This window comes from Vicia villosa, linkage group LG6 (assembly GCF_029867415.1).
Source record: "Vicia villosa cultivar HV-30 ecotype Madison, WI linkage group LG6, Vvil1.0, whole genome shotgun sequence".
Lineage (NCBI taxonomy): Eukaryota > Viridiplantae > Streptophyta > Magnoliopsida > Fabales > Fabaceae > Vicia > Vicia villosa.
Genome location: NC_081185.1, coordinates 32,504,641 through 32,525,021, shown reverse-complemented (window position 1 = coordinate 32,525,021; position 20,381 = coordinate 32,504,641). Strand labels below are relative to the sequence as shown.

The window sequence follows — 20,381 nt, the reverse complement described above, 5'->3', positions numbered from 1 at the left end:
GGTTGTTTACCGGAAATCACCGTAAACACTTGAACGGTCACCCCGTGCTTATTCCCGCGCACCCTCTAACTTGTAGGGTTTTGATTTCCATTTATACATCTTTCATCCTTAGCCTGTAGGGATTTCACTTGATTCGATATCGTCCCTACATAGGTTGTGTTCCGCATAGAGAACCTTCCCACGAGGGGAAACTTCATTGGTACACGTCAAACGGCCTCTCGATGGCCATGAGACTTGGCGACTGTCTTGAACGGTCACCAGCTTCTACCTTCTGCATACTCCCTAATTTAAGGGATTTCCATTGGCGTGTCATAACATCTATCTTGCAAGGATTTCGCTAGGGTCTAATGTCATCCCTAAATCCGCATAGGCTATCCCTTTGATTATACGTTACACATCTGCATTGCGTACAAGGAGTTATAATACAAGGAGTCTCTCGCATACGCATGCATTCACATTTTCATGTAGTCATACATTTGCATCTACATTTGCATTTCTATCTTCACCCGCATCCACACCTACCGTGCTAGCCGATTTCTCGGAACTCCCGAAGAAAATCCAGAGGATCATAAACTATGGAGAAAGGAGGAATGAGCCTTACTAAGAAAAGAAAAATATGTCTTTCACCATGCCAGCCGCATGTCCATACCTTGTCGTAATAGGATTATAAATACAACAAAGGATATCGTCGAGCAAGGATTAGTTCAATCAAAAGAGTTCCCTCATAGATACACTCAAGGGATATCTAGTCATAAAGGGGTTCGTCTTAGAACATATCAAATTTACAAGGATGCTCTACGATAACCTAGGGGCAAGGATTAGTCCAACAGGGGCAACATCCTGAACAAAGATGCATAACTACGATGTTAACTCCACACCAAGGGGAAAAAGGGCCATAGGTTTTCTTCATCAACCTACAAACTCTGAAGGTTGCGAACGGTATAATACTATCCTTAGAAAAAGCAAAAGAGGTTCAGTCAAAGGAAACTCATGAAGTTCCTAAACGACGAAAACCCACCGCTAACAATTTATTCCTGACATGTTTGACGTGCCCAAGGAGAATTCAAGGTTATCCTTTACAAGTTCATGAACTAAGGAGTAAAACAAGACCGGCGGATTTACAAAGGTGATTGTCCCTAGGATCAATAGGTTTTACCATATCAGAATTTCAACCCTACGATCGCTAAGTGTTACTCAGGATAAAAGTTGTACCTTCGGATTAGTAATTCTAATGGGATGACCATGCAGGTTTTGGAGTCAATTCACTCGCTCACTACTACGATTTTCCATTCGCACGCTTCTATGCTATTTTCAATTTCAAATTTATGTTTATTAATAAACTGAAGGGAGGATGACGAATACAAATAACTAAGTCTCGCTAAACATATGCTTTCGAGGTAAGACCAAACCGACAATGTACAGGCATTATTTCAAATCCCAAACAGTGGAGATATAAGGATGTTAATCCCTCGTCACCCCCTCGAGCCAGGAGTTGGAGTTTGTTTCTACTTTTCAAATAAACCTTGATTTTAACCAGGGGCAGGGTAGATTTCAATTAATTCAATGGTGTATTTTGGTTGTCAAGAGAAACAGTCAATCCATGCAAGGATTCAAGCAAAGGATTCAAGCATAAGGATCAAGCAAAGCAAAGGTTCAAGCATATCTTCTTCCTCGCGTTCATCCAAGATTGAGGAAGCAATGGAGATAACATTCACAACAATCTTCTTCCTCAATACATCATTCAAGATCGAGGAAGTATCAAAGTCGAAGCTTGCAAATCAAAGTCAATATGGCAGTCACAACATTCAATATCCAAGGATCAATCTCAAAAGAAGCATTCAAAAGAAAAAGGAGGAAAGCGCCCGCTAAGTCAAAATGGAAAATTCCATAAAAGAAAACAAAAAGACTTAGGCAAAAATTAGGGCATCTCGATGGATCAAACTCAAAAGAATTGGTTCATGCAAAAATAAGGGAAAAAAACAAAAGCAAAGTACGAAGGATAATCTTGTGACTGCTAAACCAGCAAAGCTTCACATCAATGCTTGAATCTCTACAACATTTTTATCAGTGCTTGGATCTCTACTAAGGCTTCTGCTTAACATCAAAACTGAAACGATTATCTTGCAAACAAAGCACATTCATTGGATTAAGCGGATTTTTAGGATCTGGAGAACATCAAGGAGAAAGGGGTGGGATAAATAAAATTTTTAGCCTTATGTCCATTGTTTCTTAAAACATGAACCAGGCCAAGTTACAACATTCAAAAGTCCTAATTGAGGCAAGGTTAACTACGAAAGCATATTAAGCAGGATTTTGTTATACTGACTCCTAGGTTTGTTAAAACTATTTCTAATCACTACGCTTCTTCAAGCGTTCACTTCTAATCATCCAGTCCTAATTCATAACGGACTTTGATTTCAAAACTTGCACACGCATCGCATTGGAGTTACTTCTCAAAGGATACAATGTCATCTACGAATATACACTTAGCATCGAGGAGATCTCGAAATTGGTTAATCAAAGGCGATCACATCTAATAAAGACTCTGGAATGGGGGAACCACATCTAGGGGGTCTCCTAAACAAGGGCAAAATTTCAAGGATCACAGGGGCATGCAATCAATCATCCTATTAACTAGGGGCATTCATCCTAAGGTTCAATCGATTCGGGTCACATCTCGAAGAAATCAGGGGCATGTGGAGCATGGGATAAATTCAAAAGGATAGAACACTATGATAGCCCTCCATATCCTGGAGATCAAGGGCATACCCTTCAATCTAAACATCGAAGCATATGACAAGGTTATTTCTCGGGGCACTTCCTTCACGGCTTGGAAATCACAAGCACCTTTTTTCCACTAAACATTGGGGCATTGGATATCAAATCCATAAGGTATGGAGAATCTCCAAAGGTTAAAGGTGTGGAGAACCTCCAAAGGTTAAAGGCGTGGAGTATTTCACAAAACCAAACTGGGGCAAGGCGCAAAGCATAAGGGAAAGGCGTTCTCACACTTTACAACCTCAAACAAATCTTTCTCCTAACTACGATCTTCAAAACTAAAAAAACAGGGATTGGGAAGTCGCGCTAGCATCACACCCCACCTTATCAAACAAACCTACAACTCCAGCGAGTTATATACGCTTTGGCTATCAACAACCTATCATTGGAGCATCATGCAAATACATGTAAACCATGCATTACATACATTGGTTAATACATTAAACCACACCTTCTTAGGTAAGTCTTCTTTAAGACGAATCTTACGATCCTTTCTAGGAGCCTTTCTAGGTAGTCTTTTCTAAGACATTCATCATCCTTTCCAGGAACCCCGTCAGGTAGTCTTCTTCAAGACATTCTTCGCTAAGAACCTTTCTAAGTAGTCTTTTCTAAGACATTCATTGCCCTTTCCAAGAACCTCCTCAGGTAGCCCTTTTTAAGACACCTTTCAGCCTTCTCCAGGTAGTCTTCTTTAAGACATTCCCTATCCTTTCTAAGAACCTTTTCAGGCAATCTTCTCTAAGACAAATTTTCATATCCATGCCAGAAACCTTTTCAGGTAGTCTTATAAGAGACATTATTTTGTTCCACTCATTACATCAGTCAACATATGCATGAGCATAAGCATTATCCCATACATCAAAGCATCCAAGTCATTACTCTGGTGCTAAACCACATTGTCCACCTGCTTTTCGGTAACCTTACCGATGACAGTAACCTTACTGTTGGTTTATTTCCAATCACCTGATTGATGCTTTCGGTAACCTTACCGATGCCAGTAACCTTACTGAGATATTCTTCCCAATCGCCTGATTGATGCTTTCCGGTAACCTTACCGATGCCAATAACCTTACTGATGATAGCAACCTTACGGAGATATTCACCCGATCACCTGATTGATGTATCCCGGTAACCTTACCGATGATAGCAACCTTGTTGTTTATTTCACTCATAAACAAACTACGCATATGCATAAGCATTATCCATATTACCAAGCCGGCATAAGCATAGTCGTGGTGTAGGTGCAAATATGGTTTAAACAGGTTCAATAAGGAGATAAAATCTTGGGATTGATGTCAGCATCAGAATACATACATACGCATTAGCATATGCATATCATCTAGTGCATTCACATACTACAAAAGTCTTCCGACCCTCGAGTCGTGAGTTTCCAACCCTCGTGTTGTGATAGGTGTGTTTTCCGACCCACGCGTCATGAGTTTCCAACCCTCGTGTTGTGATAGGTGTGTTTTCCGACCCTCGAGTCGTGAATTCCTAAACATATCATTTCCTTTCCAGCCCTCGAGTCGCGAGCGTCATCTTCATACATCTACCGGATAACGTCAAGGACTTTATACGGATAAACTTGCTAGCGCTATAGCAAGTGAATCTTTTTCATACATTGGAAATTTGTCCAAATCAGGGCAAATAATCCAAATGGTGCAGGTAAGCTTGTCAGAACTATGACAGGTAATCCTAATGGTGCAGGTGAAATTTGTCCAAACCAGGGCAAATGATCCAAATGGTGCAGGTGAACTCGTCTGAACCAGGGCAAGTGATCCAAATGGTGTAGGTGAAATTTGTCCGAGCCAGGGCAAATGATCCAAATGGTGTAGGTGAAATTTGTCCGAACCAGGGCAAATGATCCAAATGGTGTAGGTGAAATTTGTCCGAACCAGGGCAAATGATCCAAATGGTGCAGGTGAAATTTGTCCAAACCAGGGCAAATGATCCAAATGGTGCAGGTGAACTCGTCCGAACCAGGGCAAGTGATCCAAATGGTGTAGGTGAAATTTGTCCGAGCCAGGGCAAATGATCCAAATGGTGTAGGTGAAATTTGTCCGAACCAGGGCAAATGATCCAAATGGTGTAGGTGAAATTTGTCCGAACCAGGGCAAATGATCCAAATGGTGTAGGTGAAATTTGTCCGAACCAGGGCAAATGATCCAAATGGTGTAGGTGAAATTTGTCCGAACAAGGGCAGATGATCCAAATGGTGCAGATGAGCTTGTCAGAACTATGACAAGTAATCCTATTGGTGCAGGTGAGCTTGCTAGAGCTATAGCAAGTGATCCTTTTGGGGTTCACAAACTACGGAAACTTACTAGAACTATAGTAAGTGGGGTTCACAAACTACGGAAACTTACTAGAACTATAGTAAGTGGGGTTCACAAATTGCGAAAGTTTGCTAGCAATATAGCAAGCTAATCAAGTCCTTGCTATGTAAGACTCAGGCTTTAGCAGGACAGTTCTTTTCTCTCACACTCGAGCATAAGGTTTTAGAAAGGGTCCTCAATTGGGTTTATCATGTTAGTCCCTCGGTAGTGATCTTCTCCAAGACATGATCAATGACACACAAAGGTTTTATTTTTCTTTTCAGAGTTACTAACATACTTCAACTAGCATAACTAACGATCATGCATCATTCAACTAACATACCTCATTCATACATAATGCATATACATACATTGCTCTCATTTATTTTGAGAAGCTCACTGCACCATACATTACATGCATCATAACATTGCATAAAATTCAGGTTGCCTTTTCAGGCCGTGCTACAATCGAAACACAGTGGTTCCATTCGAAAGCATCTGCTTCACATTCAAAAGAGAGGGGTATTTACCTTGGGTGGCATCTTTAAGCCCATCTCCCACGGAATTTTTTCCAACAAATGCAAATTTCAGGGCATTTCAGTGTCCAATTATCTTCTACCTTTAGATCACGATAGGCAGACGTGCCTATCTGATTCTTCAGGTTTAAGAAGATTGAACAGGGGAAGCTGTCATACCCCAAAATTTGCCCTTATCATTTCATCTTCAATGACTCAAGGTTCAAGGATTTTCTCAAAAGCACTCTCTCCTATTCAAAATTAGGGTCTTGCATTTTATCAAAGGATTTTGAATCTCTAAGGCCTCGAATGGATCTCAAGGTACCTCATATGTCCCAAAGCATCTCCATGTCAAATGTCAAGCTTCAATTCCAAGGATTACTCACTCAATGGCTCAGATGATCAACAATCAACTATGTTGACCTAAAAGTCAACTATGGTCAAAATACAGTCAAAGCTCCTGAATTTTGGTCAACATCAAGTATTTGAGGCTATATCCATCATTTGATCAAAGGTTGATCATGGTCCACTAATAAAAACTCAGAAATGAACAAAATCAAAGGCCAAAATTAGGGTTTTTTATAGGAAAAGTCAACTCAACTTTGACTGGCCATAACTTCCACATGGTGTATCAGAAAATTCTCACTCAAAGCCTATTTTGAAGGAAATTGGATTCTCTACAACTTTGCCTCTCACATGCCAAGGCCAGAAATGCATCATTTTGGAGATATGGTCAAAGAGATTACAGGTCCTCCAAAAAGTCAACAAAAACACCTTTTGGGGCAAAGCTCATAACCTGAGCATGGAAGCTTCAAATGAGATGAAACCAAAAGGGTCATTTAGAGGACTCTTTAAGCTTTCCAAAAAGTCCTAGAATGCATTTATGTGATTAAGATTGAGCAAAATACAAGTCGCAGAAGTTGAACATTTGTAAAGAGATGCATGAGGAGAAATGCTTGTCAAAATCAATTTTCTTCCAAATGGGCCTAAGTTCTTTTGTTCTAAACTTATTCATAAGCCCATTCTTGATCTTTACACTCAAGAGCACACCCTTTGCTATTTATTCTATTTTATTTTGGAATTATTTCCATTTAAAACAAAGATTAAATTAAATAAAATGTAGAAATAAGGAACAATGGCATATGGGCTTGGTTTTCACTTGTCTTGAGGTCCAAGATAGTCCATAAAATACATAAATTTCGTGCATGAGTGTAAGAGGCAAAAAGGAGCAATTTTGAAAAGTTTTGATAAAAAGATTTGATCAAATTTTGTACAAGAGATGAAGTGATTTTCTTTCAAGAAGGAAGCCCTAATTACCTCATATATATACCTCATAACATGTGCAGCCCAGGGGAGGACGAAAAAGAGGGGAGAAGAATAGGGTTCAAAGAGAAGAAAATAATGCAACATTAGGGCACAATCCAAAATTCTTTCTTGAAAGTTTCAGGTTGTCCCAAACACCCTATCGTCCTCCTGAGATCCCCAGGGAGCCATCCCAATCGTTCTTGGAGTCAGAAGCTTGTTAAATCCTCACGGCCAAGCAAGGTTTCTCGTGGAAATTTTTCTAGATTCAAATTTTTATTTTTAAGCAACATGGAATCATTATATGCATATATTCGTGATAGTAGTAATGTTTAAGAATATTTGAACGCTCTGCTTCTGAGTTTTGGTGAGAGGATCGAGTTTCACCATTGATGGGCCGTGAGAAGGAGGAAGCTTCGTATTCGTATTTACAGGGCTTTTCAAGTTAAGAAAAGGCCAGATTTGAGATCAGAGGAAGTTTTTACGTCGATCTGGGCGGTTTTCTTTTCTTTTTCGCTGGTATTTGCAGGGTCGACGATTGAGACCAACCGGAGAAGATAACTGGCGTGTCTCCGGTCCGGTGGCTGGGTTTTTCTGACCTCTTTGACCAGTTGCGTGGCACTTCTGTGCATTCTGATTCGGCAGTCAACAAAACACGATTCTCTCTCCGCCTCCAATTCGTTGGTCAAAGCCACCTGGGTCCCACGTTGGTCATGTGCTTTGAATTCCAATATACTGTTGGTTTAAAATATTTGTTAATTGATTGGTATCTCTCTAACGAATTAGTCATGCAGTCAAACTGGTGAAAGGAGATATGTTGCAAGTGGAAGGTCTCGTGCTCGATCCCTGCCAGGGTCACAATATTTTTATCACTTTAAAGTGTTGAGTTGTCTACAGATTCAATACATTCCTTGTACGCATGACTATGGCGTACCCTCTCTGGCAACCGTTGGATCGTCAGCTTTCCAGATCAAACGCCCCAAGGGCTGCAACCTTATCATAGACTTCAAGAATGCGCTACACAGGATAATTGCCAGGTTTTGTTAATATAATTTTTTTTGTATTATATTTATTGTTTAATTATTTAAATTAAGTATTAATTAATTATGTTTATTAGATTAATTTATTTTAATTAGGATTAGGATATAAGATTAGGGTTAGATTAAATTAGGATTTAGGATTTTCCTGAATATTTCGATTATATCTATTTAATTTATTTAATCAATATTTATAAAAAAATCACAAAAACCCTATAAAGGTTATAAGTATTAGGGTTTGCCCAATCCCACTGCCCATTTGGCAAAACATTGACCCTTAATTAATTCTCTCCTCGACCCGACTAAATCTATTAGTCGCAATGACGAGAGATAAAATAATAAAATGATAAAACGCATAATTTAATACATTTTATTTGCTGCCCGCGACGATCGAATCTATCGGTCAGAGTAACCAGCAATACATTATTTAATCCGTTAACTATAATGATCAAATCTATTGATCATCGCACCTAACGGTAACATATCAAATCAGGGTTGTACGCCTAAATCTTAAAACACACTAAACCACGAAACTACGGATTTTCATCTCTTCAATTCTGCAATCAGGAAACTCAAAATGCCTTTCAAATCACAACTTCTAAAACTACGATAGGCCATTCAAAAAGCCTTCAAACCATATCAAATTAAATTCTAATTCTAAGGCGTACAACCTTGGGCCCGAACTATGTTAACTCTGATTCTCCCTAAGGAGATACGTAGGCACTTGGCAACAAGGCGAGTCCCCCTCCTCCAAACTCTAATCATGTTCAAATAATTAGCCTTTAACCCTATTAAACTTTCTATCACCTTTCTTTATGTTAGTCATAAACTTAACCTTATAGTGCAAACCTTAGGAAAGGGTTGGGGGTGCCTAATACCTTCCCTCGACCTGATTATAATAATCTTACCCCGATCTCTTAACTGCGTAGGGTTTCCTATTCGCCCTGGTAGAATAGGTGGCGACTCTAAATTGTAATTTTTAGGGCAGGTTGCTACACATAATTGGTTGAATTGTCCTGAAACCTTGACTGCACCTTCACCTTGTTCAACGTTTTTTTCTTCTGTTAGGTTCCTTTTTGCCGATATTCTCCCCCCTCTGCATCTGAGTACATTTGGATACTTATAAGGAACGAATTAGGTTTACAAAACTGCATTCAATCTTCATAAATTGCATGATTGGGATTTTATTTGGAAGTGATATAGAAACTTTCCAAATTTGGTTTTTATTTGGGAGACAAAGTTGTAGAGAATCTAATTTCCTTCAGAATAGGCTTTGGTTGGGAAATGTTTGATACTCCATGTGAAAGTTATGACCAGTCAAAGTTCAGTTGACTTTTTTAGTTAAAAAACCCTAATTTGAACCTTTGACTTTGTTCATTTCTGAGTTTTTATTAATGAATCATGATCAACCTTTGATCAAATGATGGGTATAACCTCAAATACTTGATGTTGACCAAAAGTCTTGAAGTTTGACTATATTTTGACTATAGTTGACTTTCAGGTCAACATAGTTGATTATTGATCATCTGAACCATTGACCGAACAATCTTGTGATCTAAAGCTTGAAAATTTTCCTGGAGATGGTCTGAGACATATGAGATACCTTGAGGTCCATTTGAGGCCTTATAGATTCAAACTCCTTTGATAAAATGCAAAACCTAGTCTTGGAGATCCTGTATTAGGAGGAGCTTTGTCTGATAGAACCCTGAGTGCTCTTGGGCAATTAAGGAACTTTTGATTGAATATAAGAGGGCAAATTTTGGGGTATGAAAACATCATTCATTCACTGCTATTTGTGCATTTGCTTATTTTTGTGGGTTGTATCGGGAAAGGGCTTGATTTCACCTTGTGGTGAGACAAAATCATACCCGAACTTGAGCGTAAATTAAGATAGGAGGCAGTATATTCAGGATGGCTTATAGGGAGTGAATCCTGAACAAGTTGACTTGAAAACTCAGGAGAGCTTATAGGGAGGGAATCCCGAACAAGCTAACTTGAGAGTTCTGCCACTCATTGGAGGTCTTTTCTGAAATTACTGGTGACATTTGCAAGCTGTCTTAATGGCACTACTTTTTTCTGACTGGGAGCCAATAAATCTGAGGACCTTAGTAACACATTACCCCCACTTAAGCCTTTTAGGACATAGAGCGATGATTGTGAAAGTAATTGTCACGCAGATACTACACTCATATGAGGTCCTCTTGAGAATATTATTAACACATATGAGTAATTAATGTTGTTATATAATATCCGAAAGATGGATTGAATGATTCTAAGATCCCATTTAGAACCATTCTACATGTACAAATAAATCCCTAGTACATTACCTTTTGGGTGGTTATAGCCATGAATCCATGCTCGTGATAACAACACTTTGAACCCATGTTTGAAAACATCTATGTCTGAATTCATACATTCATGCATAAAAATTAAAAAAAATGTCTTTTTCAAAATTTTCAAGGAAACTAAATAGAGTATGTTGCAAACTTTGAAGATGCACGTCATGGATTATGGAAGGAGGAGAACTAAGAAATGCACCTTCAAGATTCCTAAGGTGTTGGAATTAAGGAAATTGGAAAAACTGGTGATCAACCCCCAGTCTTTCAAGGAGAAGTATAGAAAAGTTCTGCCTCTTTTAGAAATCACCATAGCGGATGGGACCTTTGTTAGAACAAGTTTTGTTCTGATCAATATTCTTGTTTTGATGATAACAAGGTATATGAATTTTGTATAAGACAATGTGGTACTCTAATCCTATGCATTTTCCATTTCAGGAAATATATAAGGAGTATGCATAATTCAGCGCTAAGAAGCACTGACTCAGAAGATTCTGGATTGCAACATCAGAACATGCTCTCGCAAGATATCAGAAGATGGTCAAGCAGAATCAGAAGCTACAACAACAATTCTTGGAAACGAACTGAAACGCTGCTGAAATCAATTCAAACGAACTTCATCTTCAACCTCACTTTCATTGTAATATCTTAGTGAGAATTAAGCTTAGAACATAAGAGAAATATCACAGTTGTGATTATAGCTTTTTAAGAAGCATTTGAATACTCTTGTAAACATTTAGTTTACATTGATTTGTAAAAGGTTCCTAGAGTGATCAAGTTGTGATCAGTAGACTCTAGAAGACTTAGAAGTTTCTAAGTGTTGATTTCCTAGAGTGATCAAGGTGTGATCAGTATACTTTAGAAGACTTAGAGTGTTTCTAAGTGGATAACCATTGTAATCAAGATTGATTAGTGGATTAAATCCTCAGTTGAGGTAAATCACTCTAAGGGGGTGGACTGGAGTAGTTTCGTTAACAACGAACCAGGATAAAAATATTGTGTTCATTATTTTTGTCTTAAGAGTTTTTAAAGTCACACTTATTCAAACCCCCCCTTTCTAAGTGTTTTTCTATCCTTCAATTGGCATCAGAGCACCGGTTCTAGGTGCAAGCACTTAACCGTGTTAGAAAAAGATTCAGGGTGAGAAAAACACAAAGTCAATATGACTGATATTGTTACCACTTCTACATCTACTTCAAATGACCAACACAACAATGGAAAAGGAAATGGATATTCTAGACCACCAGTATTTGATGGTGAAGACTTTGAATACTGGAAAGATAGATTGGAAAGTTATTTTCTGGGTCTAGATGGTGATTTATGGGACTTGCTTGTGGATGGTTACAAACATCCAGTGAATGCTAGTGGACAAAGATGTCAAGACAAGAAATGAGTGATGATCAAAAGAAACAATTTAAAAATCATCATAAGTCTAGGACTATTCTGCTGAATGCTATTTCTCATTCTGAATATGAGAAGATATCAAACAGAGATACTGCTCATGACATCTTTGAATCATTGAAGAGGACTCATGAAGGAAATGCCCAAGTCAAAGAGACTAAAGCTCTGGCATTAATCCAGAAGTATGAAGCCTTCAAGATGGAGGATGATGAAAACATTGAAACAATGTTCTCAAGATTTGAAACCTTGACTGCTGGATTAAGACTGCTGGACAAGGGATATACAAAGGTTGATCACGTCAAGAAGATCATCAGAAGCTTGCCTAGAAGATGGGGCCCAATGGTGACTGGATTCAAGATTGTAAAGAATTTGAATGAAGTATCTTTGGAAGAGCTGATCAATGCTTTGAGGAGTCATGAAATAGAGCTGGATGCTAACGAACCTCAAAATAAAGGTAAGTCTATTGCTTTAAAGTCTTTAAATAAAAAATGCACTAACGCTTTTCAGGCGTAGGAAGAAGATTTTGAAGAATCAGAATCAGAAGAAGACGAACTGTCCATGATCTCCTGAATGGTAAACCAACTCTGGAAGACTAAACAAAGGAAGTTCAAGAGCTTCAGAAGTTCTAAGAAGCCTGAAAGAGGAGAACCTTCTGGAATCAGAAGATCTGACAAAAAGAAGGTCACGTGCTTTGAGTGCAAGGAGCCAGGACATTACAAGAATGAGTGTCCAAAACTTTAGAGGGAGAAACCCAAGAAGAAGTTCCAGAAGAAGAAAGGTCTGATGGCAACTTGGGATGATTCAGATTCATTAGAATCAGAATAAGACTCTGAAGACGAGCAATCCAACATAACATTGATGGCTACTGTGGGTGATGGATCAGAATCTACATCAGAATCAGACTCTGACTCTAAAGAGGTATATTCTGAACTGTCTAGAGATGAGCTAGCTTCCAGTTTAGCTGAAATTCTTGAAATCAAGGCTAAGCTTAGTATCAAGTACAAAAAGCTGAGAATGCTCTTTGTATCTGAAACTAAGAAGCTTGAATTAGAAAATTCTGAACTCAAAGAAAAAGTTTTAAAACTATCCAAAGATGCTGAGTGATCTTCTGGTTCAGAAAAATCTATTCCAAGCTTGAACAATATTCTTAAAGAATATGACTTGAGTTTCAGGAAGTTCTTATCCAGAGGTATTGGTAGAAGTCAACTTGTCTCTATGATATATGCTGTGAGTGGAAACAAGAGAGTTGGCATAGGTTATGAGGGTGAAACCCCATACAAACTTGAACTTGTGGATGATATGAAAATAACATACAAGCCATTGTATGATCAGTTCAAGTATGGCCACTCCCATGATATTAGGCTCACTTCACTTGCTAAAAGCTTTCACATTACACACACAAAGAAGCATGTGACACAAAATAGAAAATATCATGTTGCTCAACCTAAGGAATATCATGCTGTACCTCCTGTAAATTATCATGCTAAACCCAAGTTCAATCAGAACTTGAGGAAAACTAACAAGAAAGGACCCAAGAAAATGTGGGTACCTACGGAGAAGATAATTTTTGTTGCAGATATCCTTGGCAGCAAAGAAGAAAAAGCAAAACATGTCATGGTACCTGGACACTGGGTGCTCGCGGGACATGATGGGAAAAAGGTCTATGTTCCAAGACCTGGTGCTTAAGTCCGCTGAAGAAGTAAAGTTTAGAGGAGATCAGAAGGGCAAGATTATTGGCTCAGGAACCATAAGTACTGGTAACTCTCCTTCCATATCTAATGTACTTCTTGTAGAAGGATTAGCTCATAACTTATTGTCCATAAGTCAATTAGGTGACAATGGTTATGACATAATCTTCAATCAAAAGTCTTGCAAAGCTGTAAGTCAGAAGGATGGCTCAATCCTATTTACAAGCAAGAGAAAGAACAACATTTACAAGATTGATCTTCAAGATCTTAAGAATCAAAAGGTAACTTGTCTTATGTCTGTTAGCGAAGAGCAATAGGTCTGGCACAAAAGATTAGGCCATGCTAGTTTGAGAAAGATTTCTCAAATTAACAAACTAAATCTGGTCAGAGGACTTCCAAATCTGAAATATAAATCAGATGCTCTTTGCGAAGCATGTCAGAAAGGGAAGTTTTCCAAACCTGCATTCAAGTCTAAGAATGTTGTTTCTTCCTCTAAGCCGCTAGAACTTCTGCACATTGATCTGTTTGGCCCAGTCAAAACAGCGTCTGTCAGAGGGAAGAAATATGGATTAGTCATCGTAGATGATTATAGCATATGGACATGGGTAAAGTTCTTGAAACACAAGGATGAGTCTCATTCAGTGTTCTTTGACTTCTGCACTCAGATTCAATCTGAGAAAGAGTGTAAAATCATAAAGGTCAGAAGTGATCATGGTGGCGAATTTGAGAACAGATTCTTTGAGATTTATTTCAAAGAAAATGGTATTGCCCATGATTTCTCTTGCCCTAGAACTCCACAGCAAAATGGAGTTGTAGAATGAAAGAATAGGACTCTACAAGAAATGGCCAGAACCATGAACAACGAGACCAATATGGCTAAGCACTTCTGGGCAGAAGCAATAAATACTGCATGTTATATTCAGAATAGAATCTCCATAAGACCTATTCTTAATAAGACTCCTTATGAATTGTGGAAGAACAGAAAGCCCAACATTTCGTATTTTCATCCTTTTGGATGTATATGTTATATTCTGAACACTAAGGATCGTCTGAGAAAGTTTGATTATAAGGCACAGAAGTGTTTCCTTCTTGGATATTCTGAACGCTCAAAAGGCTACAGAGTATACAATACTGAAACATTGATTGTTGAAGAATCAATCAATATCAGATTTGATGATAAGCTTGGTCTTGAAAAGCCAAAGTAGTTTGAGAATTTTGCAGATATTGAAGTCTGTGACTCAGAAGCTGAAGAACCAAGAAGCAAGGCGTCAGAAGATCAAGTTGCTGCTTCATTAGAAAATCTCAGAATTTCTGAAGAGCCAACTATTAGAATATCTTCCAGACTCACCTCTGCTCACTCAGAAGATGTTATCCTTGGGAAGAAAGAAGATCCTATCAGAACCAGATCATTCCTTAAGAACAATGCATAATGTCAATTTGGTCTAGTATCTCTTATCGAGCCAACTTCTGTTGATCAACCTCTGGAGGATGCAGACTGGATAATTGCCATGCAAGAAGAACTTAATCAGTTTACAAGGAATGACGTATGGGATCTTGTTCCTAGACCAAAAGGATTCAACATCATTAGAACCAAGTGGGTCTTCAGAAACAAGCTAAGCGAAAAAGGAGAAGTTGTAAGAAACAAAGCCAGACTGGTTGCTCAGGGCTATAGTCAGCAAGAAGGCATAGACTATACAGAAACCTTTGCACCAGTGGCCAGGTTAGAATCTATTCGCTTATTAATTTCTTTTGCTACTCAACATAACATCACTCTATATCAGATGGATGTTAAGAGTGCCTTCTTAAATGGTTATATAGAGAAGAGGAAGTATATGTCCACCAACCTCTTGGTTTTGAAGACTCTAAGTCTCCAGAACATGTTTTCAAATTAAAGAAATCATTATATGGATTGAAGCAAGCTCCTAGAGCTTGGTATGAAAGATTAAGTTCTTTCCTTCTGGATAATGATTTCACTAGAGGACAAGTGGATACTACTCTCTTTTGTAAAACCTTTAAGAAAGATATTTTAATTTGTCAAATTTATGTTGATGATATTATCTTTGGAACCTCTAATGCTACACTTGGAAAGGAGTTTGCTAAGTCTATGCAGGCTGAGTTCGAAATGAGCATGATAGGAGAACTCAAGTACTTTCTTGGGATTCAAATCAATCAAACTTCTGATGGAACATATGTTCATCAAACCAAGTACGTGAAAGAACTTCTTAAGAAGTTTAATCTTTCTGAAAGCAAGGAAGCAAAAATTCCTATGCATCCAACGTGTGTCCTAGGTAAGGATGAGGTAAGTAAGAAGGTAGATCAGAAGCTCTACAGAGGTATGATTGGATCTCTTCTATATCTTACTGCTTCTAGACCTGACATTTTATTCAGTGTTTGTCTGTGTGCAAGATTCCAATCAGATCCTAGAGAATCTCACTTAACAGCTGTTAAGAGAATTCTGAGGTATCTGAAAGGTACTACTAATGTTGGTTTAGTCTACAGAAGATCTGAAGAATACCACTTAGTAGGATTCTGTGATGCTGATTACGCTGGAGATAGAGTTGAAAGGAAAAGTACTTCTGGAAGTTGTCAATTTCTTGGAAGTCACCTGATCTCCTGGTACAGCAAGAAGCAAGCTACCATTGCCCTCTCTACAACAGAAGCAGAATATGTTGCTACTGCTGGATGTAGTACACAGATACTCTGGATGAAGAGTCAGCTAGAAGATTATCAGATATATGAGAGTAACATTCCTATCTTCTGTGATAATACTTCTGCTATATGTTTATATAAGAATCCAATCTTACATTCCAAAACCAAACATATTGAGATCAAACATCATTTCATTAGGGACTATGTTCAGAAGGGTATTCTATCTTTAAACTTTGTTGATACAGACCATCAATGGGTTGATATCTTTACAAAACCCCTTGTTGAAGATAGGTTTAAGTTCATTATGAAGAATATCAATATGGATTTATGCCCTGAATGAGAAGATGAGAAGTTCTGATATATGGACTAGATTTGAAATGCTCAGTTTATTTATTTTATAAGATGTTCTGATGATTAGTCAGTTAGATATTTTGATTCTGTTATTGCTAACGTTTCATATGTCTAAGTTGACTCAGAATCTCTTTTAAAGCAAAACAGTTGTCACTAGCTATTCCAGAAGATGAACACGTGTTCACTCTAAGGGACAAGCATGCGTGCAGTTGATGAGATGCCGCCCTAGGTAACTGTGCAAATCATTTCAAATATCACGTTTTTGCCCTAACGTCACTCAACATTAATTGCATTGATTTTCTGCATTTCGTAACTGTTCATTCTTAGAAGTTAATTGTATTTTGTTTTTCAAATCCGTGTCTATTTAAACCGCCCTCATCATCTCGGTTTCTCTTTTACACATTCATTCTCTCTCTTGTGCATGCATTTCTGCAACCTTTTCGTTCTCTTTCAAAACCCTAAAAGAAAACAAAGAATCTCAGTAGGATTTCAATGGCTGTTTCTTCATCTCAAGTTGCTGGTTCTTCGTCTCAACAACAACAACAAGAATAGGAACAATAACTCATTCCAGTGGTCACGTGCTCTGTTCCTAGAGATCAGTTAGAAGTTATCTGTGAACTGATGGTGGATGTTGATAATTTGGAAGAATATCAAATTCACATCAAGGATAACATGGTTTTTCAATGATGGCAATCTTTGTTCCCTGATTTCTGTGGACCGGTTTATCCAGACCTTGTGAAGGAATTTTGGGTTCATGCGTTTGTCATTCCTAAAGCCATAGTGTCGTTTGTTCATGGAAGGTTCTTCTCAATCACTGAAAACCTTCTAAGAATGTTGTTTGATTTGAGGACTGCTGAAGGTGAGACTGAAGCAACCTTAAGAACAAACTGGGATGCAGTGTATTCTGAAATCTTTACTGATGGAAAGAAATGAACTAGAGTGAAAGATCTGAAGGATATCTACAAAGTATGGACGGAGATTCTACTTGGTTGTTTCTACCACAGAAAATCAACCAGCTCTTCTGATTTTGTCAACAGCAATCAACAATACATCCTGTATTGTCTTGGTAAGAATAAGAAGGTTGATGTTACCTACATAATCTTCAATCACATGTGGAATGCTATGGAGGATTCTCGAGATGGAAGCAAATAAAAGAAGAAAGGAAATGTTATTCATTTTGGAAGGATCATCACCAACCTTTTGGTTCAAACCAAGATGGTTGAAGAATTAGAAAATGTTGGAATTGTCAAAGATCTTTATACAATCAATGGAAGTGTCTTGAATGCTACTTCTTTGAAGAAAATGGGTCTTATTCAAGCCATTGGTACTGCTCCTAAACCAGATCCAAATGTAAGAACCAGAAGAGGTCCGGTTCTTGATGAGTTTGAGTTGTTCTTTCAAAATGAACTGCCAGAAGTTAAGGTTCATTACCTTAATGTTCTCAAACAGAATGGTTCTGTGGATAATAAGATGAGAACAAGCAGGCAGAAGCTTCCATCTACCAAGGATGGTATTGTAGAAGAATTCCTAGAAGCTGCCTCTCAAAAAGAAAGAAGGACAAAGTGTAAGCAAGATGTTCCTTCTGTAGGTAAGGAGAAGAGTACTGAAGAGAATGTTGCTGAAGAGAAAACAGAAGCTGTTGTGGAAGAAGAAAATAAGAATGATGAGAAGGAAGCTGAAAAGAGGAAGAAGAGGAAAAAGTCTGATAAGATGGATGATGAGACTAATGATGAGAAGGATGTAGAGAAGAAGAAGAAGAAAAAGAAAGACAAGAAGAAGCAGAAGAAGAAGATAGTTGAAAAGGAGACTGTTGAAGGAGATCAGAAGAAGAATGAAAAAGTAAATCAGGCAGAAGAAGAGAAGAAGGAAGCTGAGAAGAAGAGAGCAATTGCTCTAGGTAAGCTGAAGGCTGATCATGAGAAGAAGAAGCGAAAGAGGCTTGAAGCTGATTCTGAAAGATCTCACAAAAAGCTAAAGGTGTGTCTATTTCTGAACCTGGTTCTGTTCCTCTTGTTAATTCAACATCTGTACCAACAGAAGTTCTCAAACCATCTCAACCAGAAATACAACCAGAAAAAGCCTCCACCATATCACCTTCAACCACCATTGCTCTCACCCCTCCTCCTTCACCCAAAACCAATATTCCTTCTGACCACTCACATTCTGAACCCATTCTTGATGTTCAATGTAACACCCCATATTTTCTAATTTTAATTTAATTGGAAATTAAATTATTAATTAGAATTATTTTGGTATTGGGTTGAATTATTGTAGAATTATGGATTAAGGGCCATTGGGCCGGATGGTGAGGTTAGTAGTAGGGGGTGCTAAGTGAGTAAGCCCATTACTAACTATTTTATGTTTTCATAAAATAAGGGAAATAAGGAAAAAGAGTCCGAACGTGAAAAATGAGAAGTTGAAGAGAAGAGCTGAGGAACGTAAAGAGGAACCAAAGAGGAAGAGGACCAAAATGAAGAATTTGGCTAAGGTAAGGGGTGATTACTCTAATTATATGGTATTATGATTTTGATGATGATAGGATTGAATTAAGGAATTAGAGTCTCTATTTGAGATGTTAGGTTTTGTGAAATTCCGAACTGACATGTATGATTTGATGAATTGACTGCAATTGATGATGTAGTATTGTTACATGGTGTTGTGGTATGTTGTTTGTGCATTAGAATCATGTAATTGGAGTATTTTGATGTTATTGGTGATCAATTTCGTAATGGTATAAGTTGGTATGTGTTTGGGATGCATAAAAGCCTTAAAAATAATGTTTTTCAGCTACTGGGTTCGTGGGAACCGGTTCCCATGTGGGAGGAACCGGGTTCCACTGTTTTAAAACGTTAAAAATAGCATTTTTGGATCCAGGAACCGGTTCCCATGTGGGAGGGACCGGGTTCCAGTATCAATTCCAGCAGCACGTTTTGAAAACTACTCTAACTTTAAAAGCTTCTCATTTTCAAACCGTAAGTCCGTTTTAGACGCCGTTTTGGACGTTGTTCCTTAAGTTGAATGCTCTACCATATGAAATAAAGAAAACAACAATAACTTGATTTTATTTTGAAAAGTATCGTTTTCCTCAAATGTGGTTATTCTTGTTTTGCATAGTTAACGATATGCAATGATTTGTTGTTTGCATAATTGAATATGTGCAATGATGTGTGTTGTTATAATGTGATTGCTTTTACTTGTTATGCAAATGGATGTTGTTCGTGGTAAATATGGTTATCATATGTTTTGATGAATGATGATGCAGATGGATGTTATTCATGGTAAATGTTGTTATCATGTGTTTTGATGAATAATGATGATTGATTTATTTTGAATGATGCATGATACATGTACATACTTGTTGGTGATAACTATGTTGAGTTATGTGAGACGATGTTGTTCATCGGATCGGTGATGTTGTAAGTATGTCATATGTGTGCATTCATTCATAAATCATTTGTGTTTGATCCCGTTGATGAGTGGATCGTTGGTGGCTAATTCCCATTGTGCGGAGATTAGTAAGCAATCATCGTGTGCCCATGTGGGGTGTGAGCGATGAGGTTAGTCGTGTGCCCATGTGGGGTGTTAGCGACTTGAAGGGCAGTATCGCAGAGAGAAGTCCTGTGAATGTGGTTCACGAATTTTGGTACCACATGCATAAGAGTCTGCATGGTCTTGGTATAAATTGTGACATGTCAGGATGAAATCCGGTGTTATGATTGTGTGGTGTTATTGGTGCATACTTTTGACTTGTGCTTGTGATTGGTATGAATTGATAAATCTAAATATGCTATGTAGGGTGGATAATTGCTTATGAAATTCTATATCTGATGATTTATAATGCTATTTAATTATGATGTAGTCTCACCCTTACTATGATGATTTCAGATTGAAGTAGCGGCTTAAGCGATCGGTGAGGATGACTCGTAGAGTTTTTCCGGTTATGTTGGGTCGTGTCGGTCATGGTCTGATTTGTAACACTGGGATCGATAGTCTTAGAGTTACTTGTGAT

General features: G+C 38.1%; 1 protein-coding gene across 1 annotated transcript; it reads left to right on the top strand.

The window, feature by feature from the left end:
* Positions 1–17,587: 17,587 nt before the first annotated feature.
* On the top strand, positions 17,588–20,176 carry LOC131613491 (uncharacterized). The gene is made up of 3 exons (XM_058885157.1): positions 17,588–18,112; positions 18,221–18,349; positions 20,168–20,176. The coding sequence occupies exons 1-3, from the start codon at positions 17,588–17,590 to the stop codon at positions 20,174–20,176; spliced, it is 663 nt and encodes a 220-aa protein (XP_058741140.1).
* The last annotated feature ends 205 nt before the right edge of the window (positions 20,177–20,381 follow it).

Excerpts from the sequence above, each read along its gene's own strand:
- LOC131613491 (XM_058885157.1), top strand. The coding sequence starts at position 17,588 with ATGGTTGAAGAATTAGAAAATGTTGGAATTGTCAAAGATCTTTATACA. Across the intron at positions 18,113-18,220 it reads AGACTAATGATGAGAAGGAT|GCAGAAGAAGAGAAGAAGGA; the intron begins GTAGAGAAGAAG and ends AAAGTAAATCAG.